At 35.5% G+C, this 24,474-nt stretch overlaps 1 protein-coding gene across 1 annotated transcript in view; it reads left to right on the forward strand.

The window, feature by feature from the left end:
* USH2A (usherin) overlaps positions 1–24,474 on the forward strand; it is a 1,482,371-nt gene that overhangs the window by 229,302 nt on the left and 1,228,595 nt on the right. The window contains exons 9-10 of the mRNA XM_007952540.1: positions 1,201–1,396; positions 3,932–4,062. Coding sequence (XP_007950731.1) covers positions 1,201–1,396; positions 3,932–4,062 — 327 coding nt within the window. The remainder of the gene's footprint in view (positions 1–1,200; positions 1,397–3,931; positions 4,063–24,474) is intronic.

Genomic DNA, 24,474 nt, shown 5'->3' on the forward strand with positions numbered 1-24,474 from the left:
ATATATGTATATACACACACACACTCACAAACATAAACATAAATACATAGATTATCAATTTGATAAAGTATACATATTCATGGTTTGAAAGAAATTATCTCATGTAAATATTTTGTTTTATCAGTTAGTAGTCAAATCAGTGCTTTTTATTTCTACTTAATTTAGTTTTTAAAAAATATTTGTATAAAAATACTGTGAGTTTTAGTTGACTCATCTCAGTACAAAACATGCATGTTATGTGATTTAAGTAAATTTTTCTTTAATTATACAAGCAATCTTCTCTTTGCATGGTTCCAATAAGCATGCAAATACTGTGTTGTGTGCAATCAAATCAATTCTGACTCATAGTGACCTATATGAGAGTAGAACTGTCCCATAGGGTATTTCCTAGGCTGTAAACTTGATGGGAGCAGATCGCCAGGTCTTTTCTTCTGCAGAGCCGCTGGGAAGCTCCGAACCTACCAGGCCTTCTTTCAGTTATTAATGACACCAGTTCCCCAACAATGTGGCTCAAATTTCAGTAACCAAGTTGTATTAACTGTGAGTAATTGTGTGTTTGTCACTGGCTCTTCAGTCTACAAAGCACTCTGTAAGTAACAGGTGCACTTAATCAATGATTAACAGGTCACTTGTGTAAAATCTGTTGGTGATTGGTCACTGTACATCTGTCATGCAGTTCATTCACAGACAGAAAAGCATGTAGTTGTGTTCTCTCCTTGTCTCACAATGATAAACCCATGTACGTTTTTACAAAAATGCATACTCCAAAAAAAGGAAATTAGCTACTAAAGATGAAAATGCTGCAAAGTAAAAGAGTACTGAAAGTGAAATTCAACTAGAATGTAAATGGAATTATAGAAGAAATAGCTGAGCACAGAGCTGCTCTTTAAGACTCTAGGTATGCAGCCTTAGTACATTACTGAAGAAAGACTTGGTCTAAATGTGGGTAGTGACTGTGATGAACAAGGAGAAGCCCCAGGAAAAACTTCAATTAAAGGAACTCTCAGAGATACTTAAAAACATTGAAACTGTAAAAATTAAAATTAAATGTCAGAGATTTGTAGAACATTTTTTTTGAGAGAGGATTGCTGGCTTCTCATGCATTGATATTATCCTTAAATCTAGTGAAAGTGTCCGATGTGCAAATAAAAAGAAAATAAATTTGTAACTTTGTATTAATTTTTTTTTTAATTGTTCTAGTGTGATCGCTGTTTGCCTCTCTATAATGACAAGCCTTTCCACCAAGGCGATCAAGTTCAAGCCTTCAACTGTAAACCCTGTCAATGCAACAGCCATTCCAGAAGCTGCCACTATGATATTTCAGTGGACCCTTTCCCGACTGAGCACCGTAGAGGGGGGGGTGGAGTCTGTGATGACTGTGCACATAACACTACAGGTAAATAACAAATAAGTTGTTGATGTTGCCTTTGAGGCAATATGTGTCTAAATACACAATAAATTCTGTTTTACATTATTTTATGACTATCTTATTTAAGAAAGTGCTTTCATATTACTAAGTATGAAAACCAAAGACAGTTGACCAGATCTTTGACATTTCAAAACATTAGGTAGTTTTTAGAACCAGAAGCATAGTCTTACACTATATAATTTCAGGAAGAGGCTTTTTTTTTTTTTTTTTTTTAACTTAAGGCTTTACATAATTAAACAGTGAGTATATTTTGGATAACTCAGGAATGCTAAGTTTATTGCATTTATCCTTAAAATAAGTTTCTTTGTGTGTCACTTTTTTCTTCCATTACATCCTTAGTCTCATATGGAGATGTTTGTGTTCATTCAAATTTTGCATAGACACTGGGAATCTGGGATTATTCGTATTTAATAAAGCTAATTAAATGCAGAAGATGATAAGCACAGTTTTCTAAAATCATAAGGTATTTTTGTCTAGTCATTGAAAGTTGCTGTTTTGGGAAAGGTCAGTACTGTAAGAGCAGAAATAGTTAATATGTGCATGTGAGAAATATAATGGCTAAATACTAATGTATTTGAAAATGTCTACTCTGTATCATGAATGAATGATTGTATTAGATAGTTACTGATAACCTAAAATGTCACCAGAGCATGCCTAAGTACCAGAGTTATAAAGATGAACACAATAATGAATTTTCCTTCAAGATAAGTCAGTCTCAAAGATGGAAACACAAGTGGAGGATCAGACTTAGCAGAATAGAAAGCCAAGTTCTATTTTGACCATGAAACACAGAGAACGTGTCACGGAAGCACAGAGAACATGTTCAAGCTGAATGTTAGCCATCAGTCTTGACTGCCTTTCCTTTACCTTCCTTTCTTACATCCTACAACCAGTTGCTCACAGTAAGCTGCTAATTTTCCATCTTATATATCCTCTGCCTCACCCCTCTATCTACCCTTCTTAAATATACATGAGCATCATTTTTCACTGGACTATTACAATACTCTCTGATCTTCCCAAACCACTCTTGGCATTCTCCACTCAACAGCTTGATGTATCTTTTAAAAAACCAAAACTGACTATATCAATTTCCTATAGAAACCACTTAAGTAGAATCTCATTCACTTTAGGATCAAAGCCAAATTTTATATTATGGCTCTCATGGCCTCTAAAGCCAGGTGGGATCTGGCCTCTTGCTTTCCTCCTACCACCTTTTTCTGCCACCAGTCATTTGCTTGTCTATCAGCTTTTCAAAAGTAACAGGTTTGAAGTCTCCTTCAAGGAAAGCCTTTAGTGATGCTTCAGAAAAGATCAGGATTGTCTGTATATTCTCTTGGCATCTTATGTTTATCACAGTTTATAAATGTGTGTTTATTCCTGTCGTGTAATTAAGATTTATTTTACCAGCTAGACTGTGAGAAAGCTCTGTGAGAGAGGTATAATGTGTATTTTGCTCACTACTGTATTCCCCAGCATTTAGCATAGTGTTTGGAACATGGTAATCACTCAATAAATATTCATTAAATAATAAATAAAGGAGATAAATCTAGACTGAGATATAGATTTGGGAGTCATCAGCATATGTAAATAGAAAATGTTCTAGAAATATTATAAATCCATTTAATTTTTAATTAGGCCATTGCCAATATTCATCAGAATGTGAGTTTTCACTTGATTAAGTTATTTCTGTGGTTTTCTAATATTGGGCCAATTTCAGCAATATTTGAGCAGAGTTCACAATGTTTAAAGGGTAATTGAGAGCCTTAAATTGTATTTCAGCTTATTTCCATGGCCTTATGTGCTACCCACATTCACTTTAGAAACTCACTGTCGTTTTTTGTTATATAAAATGGAATGGGATAATTTCTAATTTATAAATTGTAAACTATAGGGTTTATCCAATATACTAAATATGCCAATATATTCTAATAATTAACATGAAATTCATTTGACATATTTAAATATAATGAAATTTTCATATATGAAATGAAAAATAATGGTCATAAGCACTAGCAAGGTACTTGTATTAATCATGTTAACTATGGGATAATAAATTGTATTAAAGACAATCTCCTTTCTAGTAAAAAATTGTTGCTAGGGCTACATACCTACTTGCTTCCAACTACATAACTACCACTTTCCATACATAGTGAAATTTCTCATGCTTGATTTAGATTAAGTGTCTTGTCCTAGAAATACACAAAACTTTTAAGTTTAGAAACAAACTCTTTCAAAATGTATGGGTCCTTAAAAGCACAGCTTTTTAGAAGTGTGGTATTATATAACAGATGGGAGTTTAATGAAGTAAAGCACAGTTTGTAACAGGTTCATTGTTTCATATGCTCTGGATCACTAAATTGGCAGGTAGAGATGAAAGGTGCATTAAAATGGACGTCCCGAAAATTATAGAATTCTCTCAAAGGAATACAGTCTTTAATTTTGAATTATGCAGCTGATTTTAATGAATTGGAAGTCATAATGCATAACCTTTTCCTGATGCAGGAAGGAACTGTGAGCTGTGTAAGGATTACTTTTTCCGACAAGTTGGTGCAGATCCTTCAGCCATAGATATTTGCATACCCTGTGATTGTGACAAAGTTGGCACAAGAAACAATAGCCTTGTTTGTGATCAGGTGAGCTCTTCTCTGTATTGAATGGAAAGAATTGTTCTTTGTCAGAGAGTAATTTGGGAGATGTTCTACCAATGGAATTGAGAACTCTATTTACAAGGAAGTAATCTGTGTGTGGAGTCCCTGGATGGAACAAATAATTAATGTCCTCAGCTACTATATGAAAGGTTAGACATTCCAGTTCACCAAGAGACACTGGAAGAAAGGCCTGGCAATCTACTTCTGAAAAAGTAACCATTAAAAATTCTATGGAGTACAGTTCAGCTTTCTTACACATGGGGTCACCATACATCAGGGTCAACTGAATAGCAACTGGTGTGTTTTTTTTTTTTTAGGAGATTGTGTGTGCGTTTGAAAGGAAGTGCTGCTTTAGGTTACTTGGGTGGTTCTTTGCATGTACTAAGGTTCATTTTTTTTTTTTTTTCACAAATGCCAAAATAATTGAGGGGCAAAGATTTCTAAATAAACTGGGAAGTCAATTAAGTATTTGTCTTTGAAATTATTGGTGAATTAATGTTAATAATTGATGTTAATTAAACAAGAACAGCCTTTTTTTCCCCAAAATTTCATAGAGGATAGTTGTCTTGGTTACCTAGTGCCACTCTGACAGGAATATTCCACAAATGAGATGGCTTTAAAGAACAGTTTATTTTCTTATAGTTTGGAAGCTTTAAGTCCAAGTTCAATGTGCCAGGTTCTAGGGGCTGGATGAAAGCCCCTCAACCTTGGGTTTCAGCCCCACCTCCTGCTCCCAGCTCACTGAAGCTAGAGGCTTTTCTTCACTCAGACAGCTGCTGGCTGCTGAGGCTGACAAACCCAAGGTTGACAAGTAAAAAGGCACAGTCCCAATGTTACCAAACAACATGGCAGGCCACTAATTCAAGTCCAGAAGAGGTTCCAGGATCGGCAGAACATGGCAGGCTGCTGAACAACGACTTGGCTCCATGCAGGGTTCCAGCATTCCAAAAAGCTAGAGACGTTCCTCAAAGCTGCTTCTTATATATTGGAAGCAGCCTACATCCCTAAAGCAGCTACCCAGCTGCTCTGGTAGATACGACCATGCAATTGATTGCCAATCTCACCATGGGGAATAACTTCATCCAGCTGCCCAGCCACTCAACCAGGCCCAGCCAAGTTGATATACAACCTTAACTAGCATAATAGTATTGCAAAGCTTTTGTACATATAGGTCAAAATGGAAATGATGAAAGCTCTGCTTTTAAATTTGTTATTCTAACATTTTCTGTAACTCATAAGTACAAAGGATTTTTATAATTTTAGTGTATATTTTATTGGGAGCACCACAAATATAGATATCTGACATGAACACAAATTTTAACCATTCTGGGTCCATATACTCTACCTGAAAGTCAGAAAAGGCAGTTTTGTATTTAAATGTGTATGGACCTTTTTACCTACTCTGATAATATGAGTAAGTGAACACTGTGAAAATAGATGGATAAATTTATTATAAAGTATGAACCCAATGATTGAAGTGATCTTTAATAATTGTATAATTTCTTGTAAATAATTAAAAATACAAAAATAAACAATTCAGTTACAGAAAATAAAAAAGAAAATTTAAAGTTACAGTTTGAAGATAATCAGTTCAAGACAAAATATATTTATCATTTAACATTTAACATGCATTAAAAACTGCTTTAAGAAAATCCATACAATAACTAGGCCAAAATACACACTTAAAACCTTTAGAGTAGCCATAGGACATTAATAGAGAACATTCGAAGCTTCATTTGGAAGCTGAAGGATAGAATATTTAACAAAGACAATTTTTACTATTTTTATTTTATGATACAGAGAACAATTTTCACAGAAAGTCATATTACAACTTTATATATATATTGATTAGTAAAATCTGACTGTGTTTTTATATGTCTCTTCTTTACACATCTTCCCTGAATTTTCAGCATGGCTGTCTTTTGCTTATCACTGTCTTTCATATCACCCATGTTATGTTTATTACACTTTATAATTGTCTGACATTATCTTTATTTGTTTATTGTCTTCTGTCTCCTTGTCCACCAGTCATGTAAGCACTCAATAAATATTTGTTGAATGAATGAAGAGAGATTCTGTGTGAGAACTGATCTCATAGTAAGATGGTCATTTAAAATGTCAACTATGATAATCTGGGCAGTATGCAAAATTTATACTTAAAGAACAGTTTTTTCTCCTTGCATATCTAAGGTCAAATAACTTTGGTATGTTGCATTTAGAGACTGCAAGCTAAAGTTTTACCTTCCAAAGTCTCATTTACAAGTCATAAACAGTATGAATTAAGTTAGCACAGATATATCTCTCAAATCAAAACTCAGGTGTGCAGGAAAGAAAAGTTTATTTTTTGTGAACTCAGATTTTTGTTTCAAGTCCATTTCATTGGAGTGAGAAACAATTTTGGAAAGGGCTGAAAATTGTGAAACTGAAAAGGTATGTGAGAAAAATAACCCAAACACCTTATCGTGGTCAATTTCAAGTTACCAAAGAGATGTCACTGACTACAGAGTTGGTAGGGGATGTACACAATTTGCTCTCATGACCAGCAAGAGCTGCTCCAGCACATTACTGGCTCAAGATATCTTTCTTTACCTCTCATGGAGTGGATATAATTCTTGGGTGGGATTATGCATGGTTATACCCAGGACAGAGTCATCTGAGAGGGTGGGACCTCTTTTGCCCTTGATGTAATCAATCCATATAGACATCTTCTGAAACCTAGTAGTCCTGCCCAAGAGGTATCTACCTAAAAATCTTGTACTCCTAGAGAAAAGTCCCTCCTTTGTTTTGCAATTGGAGATATGTACTGTCTGTCTACCTGCTCCATACTGGTATTGTTATTGTGTCTGTCCAGTTACTCCAACTTGTAATGACCCCATGTGAAATGTAGAACTTCCCAATAGGGTTTCCTACACTGTGGTTTTTATGCTAACAGACCACCAGGTTTTTTTCTTCTGTGAAGCCACTAGTGAATTCAAAATATTGACCTTTCATTTATCAGCAAAGCACTAACCTTTGTGCCACCAGGGTACCATACTTATAACCCCTAAAATGAAACCTGCCAATCAACACTGCCTACCCACTTACAAAGGGGCCCTGGTGGTGCTGTGGTTAAGCTCTCAGTTGCTAAATGAAAGGTCTGCTGTTAGCATCGACCAGCCACTCTGTGGCATAATGTTGTAGGAATCTCCTTCCATAAAGATTTCAGTGTAGGAAACCTTATAAAGCAGTTCTATCCTGTCCTGTAGAGTCTCCATGTTGGAATGGACTTGATGCCAATGAGTTTGGTTTGGTTTGGGGTACCCACTTCAGCCTATGGTCAGCTCATCCAGTGGAAAGAGAAAACTGTTGGGAAAATAAAACCACAGAATCAAAACTACCTATCCAATTAAATAAATTATTAATCCAAAATTGTGGCTTAGATTTGAATTTACAAATATGAATATAGCCAATTATTACCAAATATTTAAAGAGCCAAGAACACAGATTTGTAAGATTATGATGAATGAAGAGGACAACTGATCTTGGAAAAGTACACATAATTTTGACAACAAAAAAACCCAAAATCAAACTCACTGCCATCAAGTCAATTCCAACTCATAGTAACCCCTGTTGGGTATCCAAGGCTATGAATCTTTATGGAAACAGACTACCTCAACTTTCTTCCACAGAGCAGCTGGTGGGTTCAAACCACTGACCTTTTATAGTTAGCAGCCAAATGCCATAACCACTATACCACCGGAGCTCCTTTGCAAAACAAAAGTAACTTAAAGAATAGTCCACTTAGTAGAAATTGTAATTCAAAGGGATATAAAAATTATTAAATCATAAGAATTTCATGCAAAATGCCCAGAGAAAATTGGAAAATTTATGTATAATGATCAGTGTTTTAAAAATCACCTTGATTAAGACCAAGTTTGAATCTTGAAATATAAACTTGAGGAAATTTTATAGAACACACAACAAAAAGACAAGAATGTGGAAAATAAGCAAAACAAGATAGACAAAGTAGAGCATACTAAAACGTACTAACAGTAATACTTCTAAAAGATGAAAATAGGAGCAATGAAAGAGAAAATAGGATCAAAAGCAATCAGAGAAAAAATTATTTAGCTGTAAGAATGCAAACCTTTGGATTATATAAACCAACTATATGCTTAGAATCTTAAATGTAAAGAGACATTGTGGTAAATTTTAATGAGACTATGTATTTAGAGGAGCTTTTAAAAATGTAGAATGGCATTTCCTCTCTTAGGGAAGATGGAATAGACATATTTTGCCTATTTCCTGTCACTAACTGGCCATTATAACATCTAGCCATTATAAATAAATCAATTAAAACTTAAAAAAAAAAATTGCTTGGTCACAGCCAGCTACCCAGAGGGACCAAGTAGTTGAACCTGCAGGCTTGGGACCATAGTCGCAGGGGACATCAAGCTCAATATATAAAACATTGTTCCACCTCCTACTTTGGCGAGTAGTGACTGGGATCTTAAAAGCTTGCAAGCTGCCATCTAGATGCATCAATGGGTCTCTCCTCGTCCAGAGCAAAGAAGAATGAAGAAAACCAAAAATTAATGGAAACAATTAGTTCTAGTGACTGGTACACCATCCGATCTGCAGGCTATACGACTATGAGACCAGAAGAACTAGATGGTGCCCGGCTACCACTGTCATCCACTTGGAAGGGGATCTATGTAGGAGATCCTTGATAGAGAGGCAGAACAATGTGGAACAAGACTCAAAATCATTTGGAGAAAAAATAAAGGTGGGGGAGGGGCCAGGTTTGCTGGTCCAATAGAGCCTGGTGGAACCACTGAGACTATGGCCCCTAGCTGCCCTTCAGGTCTGGAATGGAACCCACACCTGTGGTTTCCAGCCAAACAGAAGACAGGCATATGAGTTGAACATTTACCTGAGATAGATACACTCCTTAGAGAGAACAATCATTGAGAAAGAAGGGCTACCTATGCACAGGGAGACAGCTCAGGGGGCAGGAGTCCATGGAGGGATGGACGCTGGAAGAGGTAACTATGGGGAGGAAGTGGGAGGGGAGCTGTTGCATTGTGGTAAACTGTGGTCAATGTCATGGAGACAAGTATATGTAAACTGCTGTATGGAAAGTGAATTTGCTCTGTAAATCTTCACCCAAATCACAATAAAACAGAGAGAGAGAGAAGAAAAAAAAAAAAAAATTCTGGAAGTTGGAGAGAAGAAGGCATATTGGTTATGAACCTTGGGACAACAGAATGGCCAGTTCCTTAGGTTGTCTTTTGTATTACGTATTCCAGATTGGATATACATGGTAATCCAGAAATACCAGTGGGTACAGACAAAATATGCTCCAAGGAAAGCCTACTCTGTTTAACCGAATGAACAGGGGGGGAAAAAAAAAGCAGCATAATAAAACAAAAAGCACTTGTAGAAAATAACCACCCCTCTGCATCCAAACACCACAGAAAAAATTGTGACCTCAATCCTACCCCCTGCAGCAAAGATAAAGTGTATAGACTAGATTTCCACCTTTTTTCAGGCTATAACAAGGCACCACAATTTCCCTCTTCCATGATGTTAATGGAGGCCATCTTGGAAGGAATAATGAAGCACTCCTCTCTGCACACTGAGGTGGTGATGCAGGAGACCTAGTGCAAAGTCAGGACTTTTAACACTGGTAATAGTAATAGTTGTTGTTGTTGTTATGTGCCGTTGAGGTTTCTCCTACTCATAGTGACCCCTCCCTGGGTTTCTGAGGCGGTATCACTATGGAAGTAGATTGCCCAACTTTCCTTCTGAGGAGTGACTGGTAGGTTTGAACTGCCAGGCTTCTGGTTAACAGTCAAGTGCCTTAGGCACTATGCTACCAAAGCTCCTGTGCCATATATTAGGGCCCCTAAATTTGTCCCTAGTTTTTCCTTGAGGAACTTTGTAGTTGTTGGTTTTACATTAAAGTCTTTGATCCATCTGGAGTTAGTTTTTATGTATGGTTTGAGGTACAGATCTTGTTTCATTTTTCTACAAATGAATATCCAGTTTTGCCAGCACCATTTATTAAACAAGCATTCTCTTCTCCACTTAATGGTTTTAGGTTCTTTGTCAAAGATCAGCTGACCATAGGTCAATGGATCTATTTCTGGGTTCTAAATTCTATTCCACTGATCTATGTGTCTATCATCATACAAGGCTGTTTTGACTACTGTGGCTATATAGTATGTTTTGAGATCCTGGGGTGTGAGACCCCCCCTACTTTGTTCTTCCATAGTGCTTTGTTTATCCAAGGTCTCTTTCCTTTCCATATAGAATTAGTGATAGGTTTTTCCATAACCTTAAAGAATGTTGATGGGATCTGGATTGGGATTGCAATGAATATATAGATTGCTTTGGGTGGTATTGACATTTTCACAGTGTTCAGTCTTCCTATCCATGAGCATGGTATGTTCTTCAATTTATGTAGGCCTCTTATGGTTTCTTGAAGTAATGTTTTGTAGTTTTCTTTGTACAGGTGTTTTGTCCCTTTTAAGATTTATTCCCAGGTATTTTATTTTTTCGGTAGCTATTGTAAATGTAAAATGGAGCTCTGGTAGCATAGTGCCTAAGGCACTTGACTGCTAACCAGAAGGCTGGCAATTCAAACCCACCAGCCATTCCTCGGAAGGAAGTTGGGGCAATCTACTTCTGTAGTGATACTGCCTTGGAAACCCAAGGAGGGGTCGCTATGAATCAGGTCTGACTCGATGGCAGCTAACAACAACAACAACAGTGTAAATGCTATGGATTTCCTTATTTCTTTTTCAGCAATCTCTCTACTGGTATAGAGGAATCCAACTGATTTTTGTATGTTAATCTTTTATCCTGCCATTATACTAAAACTCTCAATTAGTTCCAGTAGTTTTCTCGATGAGTCCCTTGTGTTTTCTATGTATAGGATCATACCATCATCACATAGGGATAGTTTCACTTCTTCCCTACTAATTTTCATGCCTTTGATTTCCCTTTCTTGCCTTATTGCTCTGGCTAGGACGTCCAATACAATGTTGAATAGAAATGGTGATAGAGGGCATCCTTGTCTGGTTCCTGTTTGCAAGGAGAATGGTTTCAGTCTCTCTCCATTGAGAATAATGTTGGCTGTTGGTTTTGCATAAATGCCCTTTATGATGTTGAGGAATGTCCCTTCTATTCCTATTTTGCTGAGAGTTTTGATCAGGAATGAGTGTTGGATTTTACCAAATGTCTTTTCTACTTCGATTCATATGATCATGTGGTTCTTTTTCTTTATTGTATTTATGTGATGTTTGACATTGATTGTTTTTCTAATGTTGAACCATCCTGGGATACCTGGCATGAACCCCACTTGGTCATAATATATATATATTTTTTATTTATTGTTTGAGTCTGTTGACTAGGATTTTGTTGAAAATTTTTGTGTCTTTATTCATGAGGGATATTGGTCTGTAGTTTTGTTTTTGAGTGATGTCTTTGCTTGGTTTTGGTATCAAGGTTATGCTCGCTTCATAAAATGAATTTGGGAGGATTCCATGCTTTTCTATGTTCTGGAATAGTTTGAGAAGGATTGGTGTCTATTATTCTGGAAAGTTTGGTAGAATTCTCCAGTAAAACCATCTGGGCCAGGACTTTTTTGTTGGTAATTTTTTATTTTTTTAAGAGCTGTTCAATTTCTTTTTTTGTTATGGGTCTGTTCAACTTTTCCATCTCAGTGTGTGTTAGCTTAGGTAAGTAGTAATGCTTCTAGAAATCTGTCCATTTCTTTTAGATTTCAAATTTGTTGAAAATCATAATATCCTGATATGATCCTTTTCATTTCAGTTGGTTCTGTTGTGTTGTCGACCAATTTGTTTCTTATTCATGTTCTTTGTATTCTCTTACTCTTCTCCTTTTGTTAAGTTTGCCAGTGGTTTGTCAAATTTGTTAATCTTTTCAAAGAACTGGCTTTTAGTCTTGTTGATTTTTTTCTATTTCTTTTTATTTTCTGTTTCATTGATTTCTGCTTGAATCTTTATTATTTCTTTTCTTCTGGTTACTGTAGGCTTTTGTGCTGCTCTTTTTCTAGTTGGTGGAGGTATTAGTTTAAAATGTTGATTTTGGCTCTTTATTCTTCTTTGATGTGTGCATCTATTGCTATAAATTGCCCTCTGATCACTGCTTTTGTTGTGTCCCAAAGACTTTTGAATGTTGTGTTTTCATTCTCCTGTGATTCAAGGAATTTTTGTTTTATTTTATTTTTATTTCTTCTATTATCCATTTGTTTTTAAGGAGGGTGTTATTAGGTGTCCATGTGTTTGCTCTTTTTCCATTTATCTTCCTATTGCTAATTTCTAATTTTATAGCATTGTGATCTGAGAAGATGCTTTTCAGTATTTGAATGTTTTTAAATTTATCGATGCTTTCTTTGTGGCCTAACATAATGGTGTATCCTGGAGAATGTTCCATGTGCACTGGTAAAGAATGTATATTGTGCTGTGGAGTGAAGTGTTCTGTAGATGTCTATATGGTCAGGTTGGTGGCTTGTATTTTTTAGTTCTTCTGTGCCTTTTTTGCGTTTCTTCCCAGTTCTATCTTTTATTGAAAGTGGTTATTAAAGTTTCCTACTATGACTGTGGAGTCATCTATTTGTCTTTTCAATTCTTTCAAAGTCTGATTTATGTATTTTGGGGCTTTCATTGGGTGTGTAGATAGTTATTATGATTATGTCCTTGTTCAATCAACCTTTTGAATCATTATATAAAGTTCTTGTCTCTTATGGTATTAAAGTCTGTTTTATCAGAACTTAATATTGTCACTCCTGCTATTTTTTGATTGCCATTAGCTTGATATATCTTTTTCCAACCTTTGATTTTTAGTCTATTTTTGTCTTTGTCTCTAAGGTGTGTGTGTCTCTTGTAGATAGCATGTTGATGGGTCATGTTTTCTTATCCAGTTTGCAACTCTCCATCTCTTGAGTGGTGCTATCAATCCATTTACATTCAATGTCATCATCATCAAGTATGAATTTGTTGCTGTCATTTTATTATGTGTTTTTTCGTGATTGTGCTGATTTCTTTGTTCCGTATACTTTGCTGTGCTGAGCTCATTTTGTTTATGAGTAGTGTTATCATTTCCTTTGTTGCTATTATTTAGTACTTGCTAAGTATTTGTGCCTGTCTTCTTTTTTATTTTAATGCAAAGTTTTATTATTTTTCTTTGAGGTTACCCTGTGATTTATAATTTTCTTCTTAAGTTTAGAACAGTCTGTTCTATCTTGCAGTTGTCTTGACTTGCTCACCATTTAAAAGTTCTGTAACTAACTATATTTTTCCCTCTTTTTCATTTGTAGTTGTCTTCATTTACCAATTGATATCTCTGGTTCCCTGTTTACTATTTTGTAAGCTTATTTTACTTTGGATACTTCCATAACTGGGTTGGTTTCTGGGTTACATCATCATATGTGTTAATCATCAGTTTTTGTTTGTTGTAGTTGGTTCTCTGTTGAAAGGGCTTCTTTGAGCACCTCTTGTAAGGTTGGTCTGGTTTCAACAAATTCCCTTTTATTTCTGCTTATCTGGAAATGTCATAATTTCACCATCATATCTTCAAGACAATTTTTCTGGGTATATAATTCTTGGTTGGAAATTTTTTTCTTTCAGGGTTTTATATATCTCATCCTATTGGCTTCTTGCCTGGATGGTTTCTGCTGAGAAATCAGAGCTTAGTGTTATTGGTTACCCTTTGTAGGTAACTCTTCATTTTTCCTCTGCTCCTTTCAGGATGCTTTCTTTGTCTTTGGTTTGGTGAATTTGATTATCTTATATCTTGGTGATTTTCTTTTGGGGTCTATCCTGCTTGGGGTTCATTTGACTTCTTGAATGGATATATTCTCATCTTTCATCATATCAGGGAAATTCCCTTTCAACAAATCTTTGACAATTTTCTTTGTGATTTTATTTTTCTCTTCCTGTTCTGGAATTCTGATTACTCATTGGTTATTCTTCTTGATGGTATCCCACATGAATCTTGAGCTTTCTTCATTTTGTTTTGATTTTATTTTTCTGATTAATCTCTTACCAAGTTAGTACTGAGATATTTGTCTTAAATCTCACTAATTCTATCCTTCATTGATTCAGTTCTACTCCTTTGATCACTCAATGTGTTAGCTATTTCTGAAATTTTTGTAATAACCTTCAGGATTACTATCTGTAGATATTGTATGATTTCTAATTTTTCATTTATTTTGTCATTTTGTTCTTATATTGTCTTCCCAAATTGTTCTAGGGTTTTTACTGTGTCTTCCTTAATTTCATCAGTGCTTTCCTTGATCTGTCTCTCAATCTATTTAAGGTTGCTAAATATAATTATTTTGTATCCCTTATCAGGGAGTTCCTATGCTGCATCTTCCACAGAGGTGTTTTCTGGGTATCTATCCTAGTCCCTTGTTTCTACTACTTTATCTTGCTTTTTGTGTGGTTTGTTGTCTCTGAAACATTGTGATGTTGTTGTATTTATATTTAATTGGTGATGTATGTTGGAGTGATTCAGTCAAGATATTTATTTTCTTTGTTCGTTTTGATATATCTGAGTAAGCAGGTACTGTGTTCCTCTACTCACTAGCTGGCAACACTTATTCACCCACTGCCTATCTCCTGGTGGGTGTGGTAGAGAATGAGATTGGGTGCACAGATCTCTGTTAGCTGTTTGTGAAGAGCAGTTAAGTGTGAGTCAGGCTTATATTAGTTGTCATGTATTGTTGGCCAGTCATTGCAGAAGCAAGTTGTGACCCTCTCTCTGTAGTTGGGGCTGACAGAGATGTAGATATGCTTGAGTCATATGGGCACAGTTGCTATCTCCCACTCAGTTAGACAAGAATAACAATAGAAAATCTCCAAAAACATTTAAAAAAAAAAGGACAAAAAGCATACACCACGTAAACCACAAGAGCAATTACTAGAAATAGATAATAGCAACAAAAAAGGCAAGTCAATAAATGAGAAGAAATATTTAAAGAAATACTTTTAAAAGACAAAAGAAAGATCAGTGGGAAAAGAAAAAAGAAAAAGAAAAACCCCACAATCTTGAGGGAAGGGGAAATAAGGGAAAAGAGCTAGAGTGCCCATGCTGTCCTCAGTAAGGGGAGTCTATTCTTACATTCTTGGGATCTGAATGGGAACATTGCCACTTTAAATATCCAAAATGGCCTCACCACTTGTAAACTTTCAAAATGACTACATTCTCCAGGCTTTTGAAAGTGCACACTTCAGTTTGTTTCCTTCTTTGCTGTTATTCTTTGTCAGCTACCCATGCAGTCATCCATGAAGCCCTTGGTCAGCAGGGCCAATTTTTAGGTTAATTCTCAGGTCCTAACACCATTTGTAAATATTCAAATTGTCCATGCCATCAGGATCACTGACAGTCCCCAGCCCCATTTGTCTCCTTATTCACTGTTTTCATTCAGGTTCTTCTACTAGCTGCTATTTAATCCACTTCTGTGGATTTCCTTTCAAAGCTCAGGGCTCCATGATTAGCTTCAGTATCTGTGTTCATTGGTTTCTGTTTTGTTTGTTGAAGAGGGTCTGTGTAGCTTGTCTGCCTATTCCTCCATCTTTCTGTAAGCACCTCCTGCAGGATAGATCTTGAGTTGTTCTTTTTTGACGATGAATACAATGCCATTCCTCTTCACGTTGTCTTTCCTGGCATAGTATATATGATTGTCTGATTCAAAATTGCTAATGCCAGCCCATTTCAGTTCACTAATGCCTAGGATATCAATCTGTATCTGTTCCATTTCATTGTGGACAACTTCTAATTTTTCTAGATTCATACTTGGTACATTGCATCTTCCAATTAGTAATGAATATTTGTAGCTGTTTCTTCCTATTTTGAGTCATGTTCCATCAGTCAATGGAGGTCCCCAAAACTTTACTCCACCCACATTATTAAGGTCAACTCTATTCTGGGGAGTCAACTCTTCCCCAGTCATATTTTGAGTGGCTTCCAATCTGAGGAACTCATCTTCTGGCACTATATCAGACAGTGTTTCAAGGCTATTCATAAAATTTTCCTGTAATATATCAGACAGTGCTTTACTAGTATTTATAAAGTTTTCAGTAACCTGTGTTTTCAGAAGTGAGTGACCCATCATTCTTCTCAGTCTGTCTTCATTTGGAAGCTCTGCTGAAACCTGCGGAGTGACTCTGCTAGTATTTAAATACCAGTGGCATAGCCTCCAGCCTCACAGGAACACACAGGTCACCGCAGCCCAACAAACTGACAGACATCACTACTCACTGATGAAAAGGATACTCATTACTGATACAAGACTTTTGGTGGGCAGTAAAGAGGCATTAATCCATATCCCAGCCTTTCTCTCCCCTCCCTCACAAAGGCCTAGTGGGGATTCAGAACTCTAGACTCTTACTAGAAGTTTCAAGAAACCCCCTCTTTGCTGGCTATCAATGGAGGCAGAGTAAGGATCCTGAACTTCAACCCCCACCTGACATTAAAAGTCAGTGCTACCCTTTTCACTCCCTGGAGGGGCATCTGTGGCAAAGGCTTCTGCCAGGCCAACATGCTCTGCAGACACAAAATAATTCATACTCAGAAAAAGCTGCATAAATGTGATGAGTACAGCAAAGTGTTGACCTGCAGTTTCATGCTCAACAAGCACATCTACATCCACACTGGCTACAATCCCTATGTCTGTGAATTTGCAGTAGAGCTTTCACCAAAAAGGGAACTACAAGAACCTTAAGCTGACCTATAGTGGTGAGAAGCAGTACAAATATACTGCAATGAGGCCTTCCACCAGGTCTATAGTTTGACTTTCCACATGCATAGCCACAATGACAAGAAGCCTTTTACATGTGCCACTTGTGGCAAAGGGTTTTGCAGAAACCTTGACTTAAAGAAACACTTGTGCAAATTCCACAACAGTCTGTGGCCTGCTATTCCCTCAGCAAAAGAACTCACTTAGACAGTGAAGAGTTGAGAGCTGCTGCCTCTTCTTCCTTTCCAACCTTGTCCCACCCAAAACAGATCACATTAATAAACTTACTGCTGAAATTAAAAGGGAAAAAAAGCTTTACATAAGATTATATAAGACACAAAGTCTTGTATCACCCCAAAATGTTCAGGTTTCAAATAAATAAAGAAATAACCTTCATCATACCAAGAGCCAGGATGATTTCAAATACAATGAGAAAAAGACATTCGATTTCAACATCAAGATGATACAGTTGTTAGATTTATCTGACAAGGCTTTAAAGCAGCCATTATAAACAAACTCCAACAAGAAATTAAGAACACGATTGAAGCAAATGAAATAAATATGAAATCTCTGCCAAGAAATATAAGCTACCTGTACATAAATTAAAGATATATAGAAGGATCACATAGGAAGTTTAGAAGAAAAATAATGTAATAAACAAAATCTCAATTGATGAACTAACAGCAAAAATGTGGAGACAAAAGAAAGGATCAGTGAATTTGAAGATAAAAATATAGAAATTACCCAATCTGAGCAAGAGGGAGAAAATAGAATGAAAAAAAATGAACAGAGTTTCAGAGACCTGTGGGTCTGTCACAAAAAAACCTAATTTTTATGTCACCAGACTCTCAGAAAGAGGGTGGAGGTGAAAAAAACATTTGAAGAAATAAGAGCTGAAATTATCCCAAATTTGAGAGATAAAACCATACACTTACAGATTAAAAGCTAAGTGAACCTTTATGGTGTAACCTCAAAGAAATCCAGTCCAAACATATTAAAATCAAACTTCTGAAAACTAAAACAAACAAACAAAAAAAAAGCAAACTCACTGCTGTCACGTTGCATCCAGCTCATAGTGACCCCTCCTTGTGTTTCTGAAGTGGTGTCACCACGGAGGTGGATTGTCCCATCTTCTTTCTGTGGAGCAGCTAGTGGGTTTGAACCTCCAGCCTTCTGGTTAGCTGTCAAATGCCTTAGGCCTTCCACCACTAGACCTATAGGATAAAACAAGGGGCTCTGTGGTGCCATGCTTAAGGCATTTGACAGCTAACCAGAAGGCTGGTGGTTTAAACCCACTAGCTGCTCCATGGAACAAAGACAGGACAATCTACTTCCGTAAAAATTTACCACCTCGGAAAGCCAATGAGGGTCATCATGAGTTGGAATCAACTTGATGGCAGTGGGTTTTTGTTTGTTTGTTTGTTTATAGGATAAAAATATTTCCAGTGACAGCAGATTTCTCAGTAACCATGAAGGTCAGAAAGAAGTGGCATGACATACATTTGTAAAGTGCTAAAAAAAGAGAATTCTCAGCACTGATTTTATATTCGATGAAATACACATTTTTCGAAAATGAAGAGAAGGTCATGATATTCTCAGATGAAGAAAAAGTAAGAGGATTTTTTCTCCAGTAAAACTACCTTAGAGATTGGTAAAGGAAATTCTCCAAAGAGAAAGGAAATGATAAAATAAGAAGTCTTAAAATATCTTGGAGTATAAAACATTAGGAAGAGTTAAACTATTAGTAAATAAAATACATTTTCCTTTCCCTCTGAAGATTTTTAAATTATGTTTAGTGGTAGTAGCCACAACAACAACAACAATGTAGTTCTTAAATATTAGAGGAAACATTTAAGGCAATTATGTTAAAAATGAGAGAAGATAAAGGAATATAAAGGGAAAAAAGTTTCTGTATTTTATTAAAAATCATGAAATAACCAAATTATTAGATTGTTACATATTATTTATATATATATGACATAACACTTAAAGCAAAAAAGTTATACAAAGAAATATACACTTGAAGATAAATCAAAATGAAGTATTAAAAATTACTTAAATAACCCACAGAAAGCTAGAAAAACAAAATGAAAAAAACTAAAAATAGAACAAATAACAAAAAGTAAAATGGAAGACTAAACCCTTAATTTATAAATAAAGACAATAAATGCAAATCATCTAAGTCAATTGACAGAATGCAAGGGAAAAATGGGGGTAACCCACTATCTGGTGTGTATTATCTATAAGACTCACTTAAAATTTAGTGATATATGTAAATTGGACATAAAAGGATGGAATGCAGCTATACTGTGCAAAAAATACTCAAAAGAAAGTTGTTGTTGTTATGTGCCATCAAGTTGGACCCGACTCATAGCGACCCCTCCTTGGGTTTCTGAGGCAGTATCACTACAGAAGTAGATAGCCCCGTCTTTCTTCTGAGGAGTGGCTGGTGGGTTTGAACCGCCAGCCTTCTGGTTAGCAGTCAAGTGCCTTAGGCACTATGCTACCAGAACTCCCCAAAAGAAAGTAGGATTGGCTATATTAATATCAGATAATGTGAACCTTAGATCAAAGAAAATTTCCTGGCAGAGAAACAAATAATAATGAAAGGATCCATCAACCAAAACAGATATTCTAAATGTGTATTGACCAAACAGCAGAGCTGAAAAATATGTTGTGAAGGAAAACTGATAAAAACAGAAAAAAATAGAAAAATCTACAAGAAAGACTTTAACAACCATTCCTAAACAATTAATAGAACTAAGCAATAAAGTCAGCAAGATGATAGAAGAACTCAACAATAAATAACTTCAGCAAATGAGATCTAATGGACATTTATAAAACAGTCCATTCAACAGCAGCAAAATTTATGTCTTTCAAATGCCTATGGAACATATACCATGGTATACAATATCCTGGGCATAGATCAAGTGACAACAGATTTAGAAGAATTTACACCACACAGAGCATTTTCTCTGACCATAATGGAATAATAATAATAATAAAAGATCAGTAATAGGAAAACAACAGCAACAAAAAACTCAGATTACTGTGAAATTAAGAACACATTTCCAAATAATCTGTGAGTCCAGAGGAATTTTCTAGAAAAGTTTAAAAATATATTGAACTGAATGAAAATAAAACTACAGCACATCAGAATGTGCAGATTTAAGTAAGGCAGTGATGAGAAGGAAGATTATAGCACAGAATGCTTAGTTTAGAAAAGAGAAAAAGTCTCAAAACAATACTCTGTGAACTCCCACTTGAAGAAATAAGACAAGGAAGATAAAAATACAATCAAAGTAGACAGATTGAAAAAAAAATATGATAGAGCAGAAATCAATGAAATTTAAAATAGAAAACTGTAGAGAATAGCTATGAAATAAAACCTAGATCACTGGAAAGATCAATAAAATTCCCAAGTTTTTAGCAAGATTGACAAAGAAAAAAGAGAAGTCCTAAATTAGAAATAGCAGTAACGCAGCAGTAGATAGCCCAAAGATCTTGCAGACATCAAAAGGATAATTAAGGAATACTTCAAATTATGCTATGGTGGCACATGAATTTAAAACTTAAAACATTAGAGCACTTTCCCATAAAGTTCAAACTTCCACAACCATCCCAAAATAATACAGATAATCTGAATACTCCAACAATTTAAGGTAATTGAATTGTAATTTGAAACTTTCTTGGAAAAAGATCTTCAAGCACAAATGGCTTTGCTGGAGGATTCTACTAAATGAAAAATAAACACTAATTCTGCATAATCTCAGAAGACAGAAGAGTAAGGAATGCTTCTCAACTTATTTTATGAAGTCAGTATTACCCTGATATCAAAACCAGAGAAAGACAATATACAAAAACAAAAGCATAGACAGATATGCCTCATCAATATAGATACAAAAATTCTTAACAAAAATTTAACAAACAGAATTCAATAATATATACAAAGAATTAATTATACACAAAGGCCAAGTTGGTTTTATTCCAGGGATGCAATGCTTGTTCCATATTTCAGAAACAGTCTGTATGATCCACTATATTAGCAAGATAGAGAAAAAAATATCACATTGTCATTATATTTTTTTTTCCAATTATTCTGTAGTTTTATTTATTCATTGTCCAGCTATCACATGCATATGAGGCTATTAAAATGATGGTAGCTTAGGTCAGGAGCACCTTAATCTTTTTTTTTTTTTAATGTTATTGTGCTTTGGGTGCAAATTTATAAAGCACATTTGTTTTACATTCCACAGTTCATGCACATTTGATGTCACGTCCTGATTACCATCCCCAATCATAAAAAACTGTCCTTCCCTCCTGTCCTTGTGACTATGCCTTCCCTTTGCCCTTCTTAACTATGCATTCCTGTCTGTCCAGCGTTCGCTCTGTGTGAATGTAGGCTGCCCGTCTGGTGTCCTATGGCTGATTGCTCTAAGGGGTGCATCTCCTTAGAGTAGTGGGTGCATCGCCCTGGGGTAGGTGTTTTGCATATAGGTCTTTCTACTGTTGGGCTGAGAGCCACTCCCTGGGAGTAAGACCATTTCTAGCCCAAAGGGTAACCTGAGGCCATAGTCTTGGGGGTTCCACCAGAGTAATTCTGGTCATTTTTGTAGTTTTGAATTTTGTTCCACATTTTTCCTCCCACTCTATTCAGGATCTCCAGTTTTCATCCCTTTCTAAGTAGTTGGCATTGGTAGCCAGGTACCATTTAGTTCTTTTGGTCTCAGGGTCATGAAGGCTAAGGTACTTGTGGTCCATGTTATCCTTGGACTAATTGTTTCCAGATGCCTTTGATTTTCTTTACTCTGATTCAGATTAGAAGAGACAAATAGTTGCATCTTAGATGGCCCCTTGAAAGCTTTTAAGACCTAGTTGCTGCTCATGAAAGTAGGTTGTAAAACAAAACTTTTATGTACTATGTTGTGCCAATTGAGGATGAGGTCCCCCAAGACTATGGTTCTGAGTCCACAGGCCTGGTGATTCTCTCTCTCAAGGTGTTTAGTTGGCTCTGAGAAGTTACTCCAACTCTGTCTTCTGTTGCTTCTGTAATGTGTATAGTTAATTTTGAAGCACAAGTGCATATGTAAGATTATCTTCAGCCAAATCTATCTTTGGTCTCGGGTAAACTCCAGTTTGCCTACTCCCACCTGATCTCCTCACTTGTCTATACATTTATCCATAGCTTAGTGTTTGGTGTTAGTGGTAATGCAGTGTTGTGCATGTGCTAGTATTTGCCTCTGTTGTCTATATCCTTTGTGCACTTTTCAATGTCCTTCCTTTCCCCAATGTCATCATGTTGATCACCTTTTGCAGAAGGCTTTTGATGCACATAAGAATTTAATTTTTAAAAGATCACAGTCATCTAGCTTCTCTTCCACTGCCTATGCATTTTGGGTTATGCTTCAAAGTCTATTTATGCTATAGATTAGGGCCCCTAGAATTGTCCTTGTTTTATCCTTGATGATCATAATAATTGATGTAGAAATAATATTTGAGAAAATTCAACATCCATTCATAATAAACCTTCATAGATAAGTAAGTATAGAGAAGAATTGCCTCAACTTGAAACACAGTATCTATTGAAGATGTATACAGCTGGCCTCTACTTAATGGTGAAAGGTAATGTTTACCTAAAATTGGGAATAAGACAAAGATGTCTGCTTTAAAACAATATTTAACATAGTATTGCAAGTTCTAGCCAAAATAATATGGTAAAAATAAATTAATAAGTCAAATGCATGCTGATTGGATTAGGAAGAACTACATCTATTGCTATCTTTACATGATAAAATGGTCTATATAGAAAATCCCAAGAAATATACTAAAACAAAACAAAAAGCCTCCTAGAACTAATAAATGAATTCAGAAAGGTAAATATATAGAAGATGAAAATTTCAAAAGCAATTGTATTTCTATATACTGGTAATGAATACATGGATACAAATATTAAAAATACAATACTACTTATTTTTGCTCAAGATAATGAGATAAGTATAAATACAACAAAACATGTAGAGAATGTGCATGCTGAAAATGACAAAACACTGATGAAGGAAAGTAGAGTTAAATAAATGGATGGCAGTATAGTAAAAATATAATTCTCCCCAAATTAATATGCATGTTTTAATAGGAAATTCATAGATAAACCCCAGAAAATATTTTTGTACATATAGAAAATATTATTCTAAAATATATATGGAAATTTTAGAATAGCTAAAATTTGGAATTGTTAAAATAGTTTTGAAAAAGAATAAAGTAGGAGGAATCACTCTACCTGATTTAAAAGTTTATTATATTGTGTGGCATGGAGAAGGGATAGACTCATAGATCAATGGAACAGAATAGAGAACCCAGATACAGAGTTACAGGCAGCACTGACTGATTTTTTACAAAGGTCCAAAATCTATTCAATAGAATGATAGTGCTTTCAATATATGATGTTGGAATAATTGTATATCCATATACAAAAAAAAAAAAAAAAGAAACCACAAGTGAACTTTGACATAAGCTCACACTTTCTGCAGAAATTAACTTAAAATGAATCATATTGTGGTCAGGTGCCATTAAGTTACTATGAGTTCCTTACTCATAGTAATCCTATGTACAACATAATGAGAGAATGCCATGCCCTGAACCATTCTCAACAATTATTGCTATGTTTGAGTCCATTATTGCAGTCATTGTGTCAATCCATCTCATTGTAGTTCTTCCTCTTTTTCATGACCCTCTGTTCATGATGTCCTTCTCCAGGAAATGTACTCTCTGAATAACATTCCAAAGTACGTGACACAAAGTCTTGCCATTCTTTTTTCTAAGTAGCATTCTGACTGTACTTTTTCCAAGACAGATTTGTTTGTTCTTCTGGTAGTTCATGGTATATTCAGTACTTTTCACCATCATAATTTAAATATGTCAGTTCTTCTGTGGTCTCCTTGTTCACTGTTCAGTTTTCACATGCATATGAGGCAATTAATGCTAAGGATTGGGTCAGGACCACCTTAGTCCTAAAGATGTCATCTTTGAATTTTTTTTTTTTTTTTTTTTTTAACACATTAAAGAAGTCTCTTGCAGTAGACTTGCCCAATACAATATGTTGTTTGATTTCTTGACTGCGGTTTCCACGGGTACTGATTATGGATCCAAGTAAAATGAATTCCTGACAGCTTCAATGCTTTCTCCATTTATCATGATGTTGCTTATTGGTCCAGTTGTGAGAATTTTTGTTTCATGTTGTATAATCATTCTGAGGACTGTAATTCAAGTCCTTTTGACTCAGCAAGCAAGGTTGTGTCATCTGCATGTTGCAAGTTGTTAATGAATCTTCCTCTAATCTTGATGCCCCATTTTTCATCATGTATATAGTCTAGCTTCTTAGATTATTTTCTCAGTATACAGATTGAATAAGTATTGGAAGGATACAAGCCTGATCCACACCTTTTCTGATTTTAAACCATTCAACATCCTCTTGTTATGTTTGAATGACTTCCTCTTGGTCCATGTACAGTTTCTACTTGAATACAATGATGTATTGTGGAATTCCCATTCTTCACAATTGTTTTGATTACCCAGTGCCACTCTATCAGAAGATACCACAAATGGGATGGCTTGAACAAACAGGAGTTTATTCTCTTACATTTTTGGAGGCT

Source organism: Orycteropus afer, unplaced genomic scaffold (assembly GCF_000298275.1).
Source record: "Orycteropus afer afer isolate SDZICR_OR568_19922 unplaced genomic scaffold, OryAfe1.0 scaffold00013, whole genome shotgun sequence".
NCBI lineage: Eukaryota > Metazoa > Chordata > Mammalia > Tubulidentata > Orycteropodidae > Orycteropus > Orycteropus afer.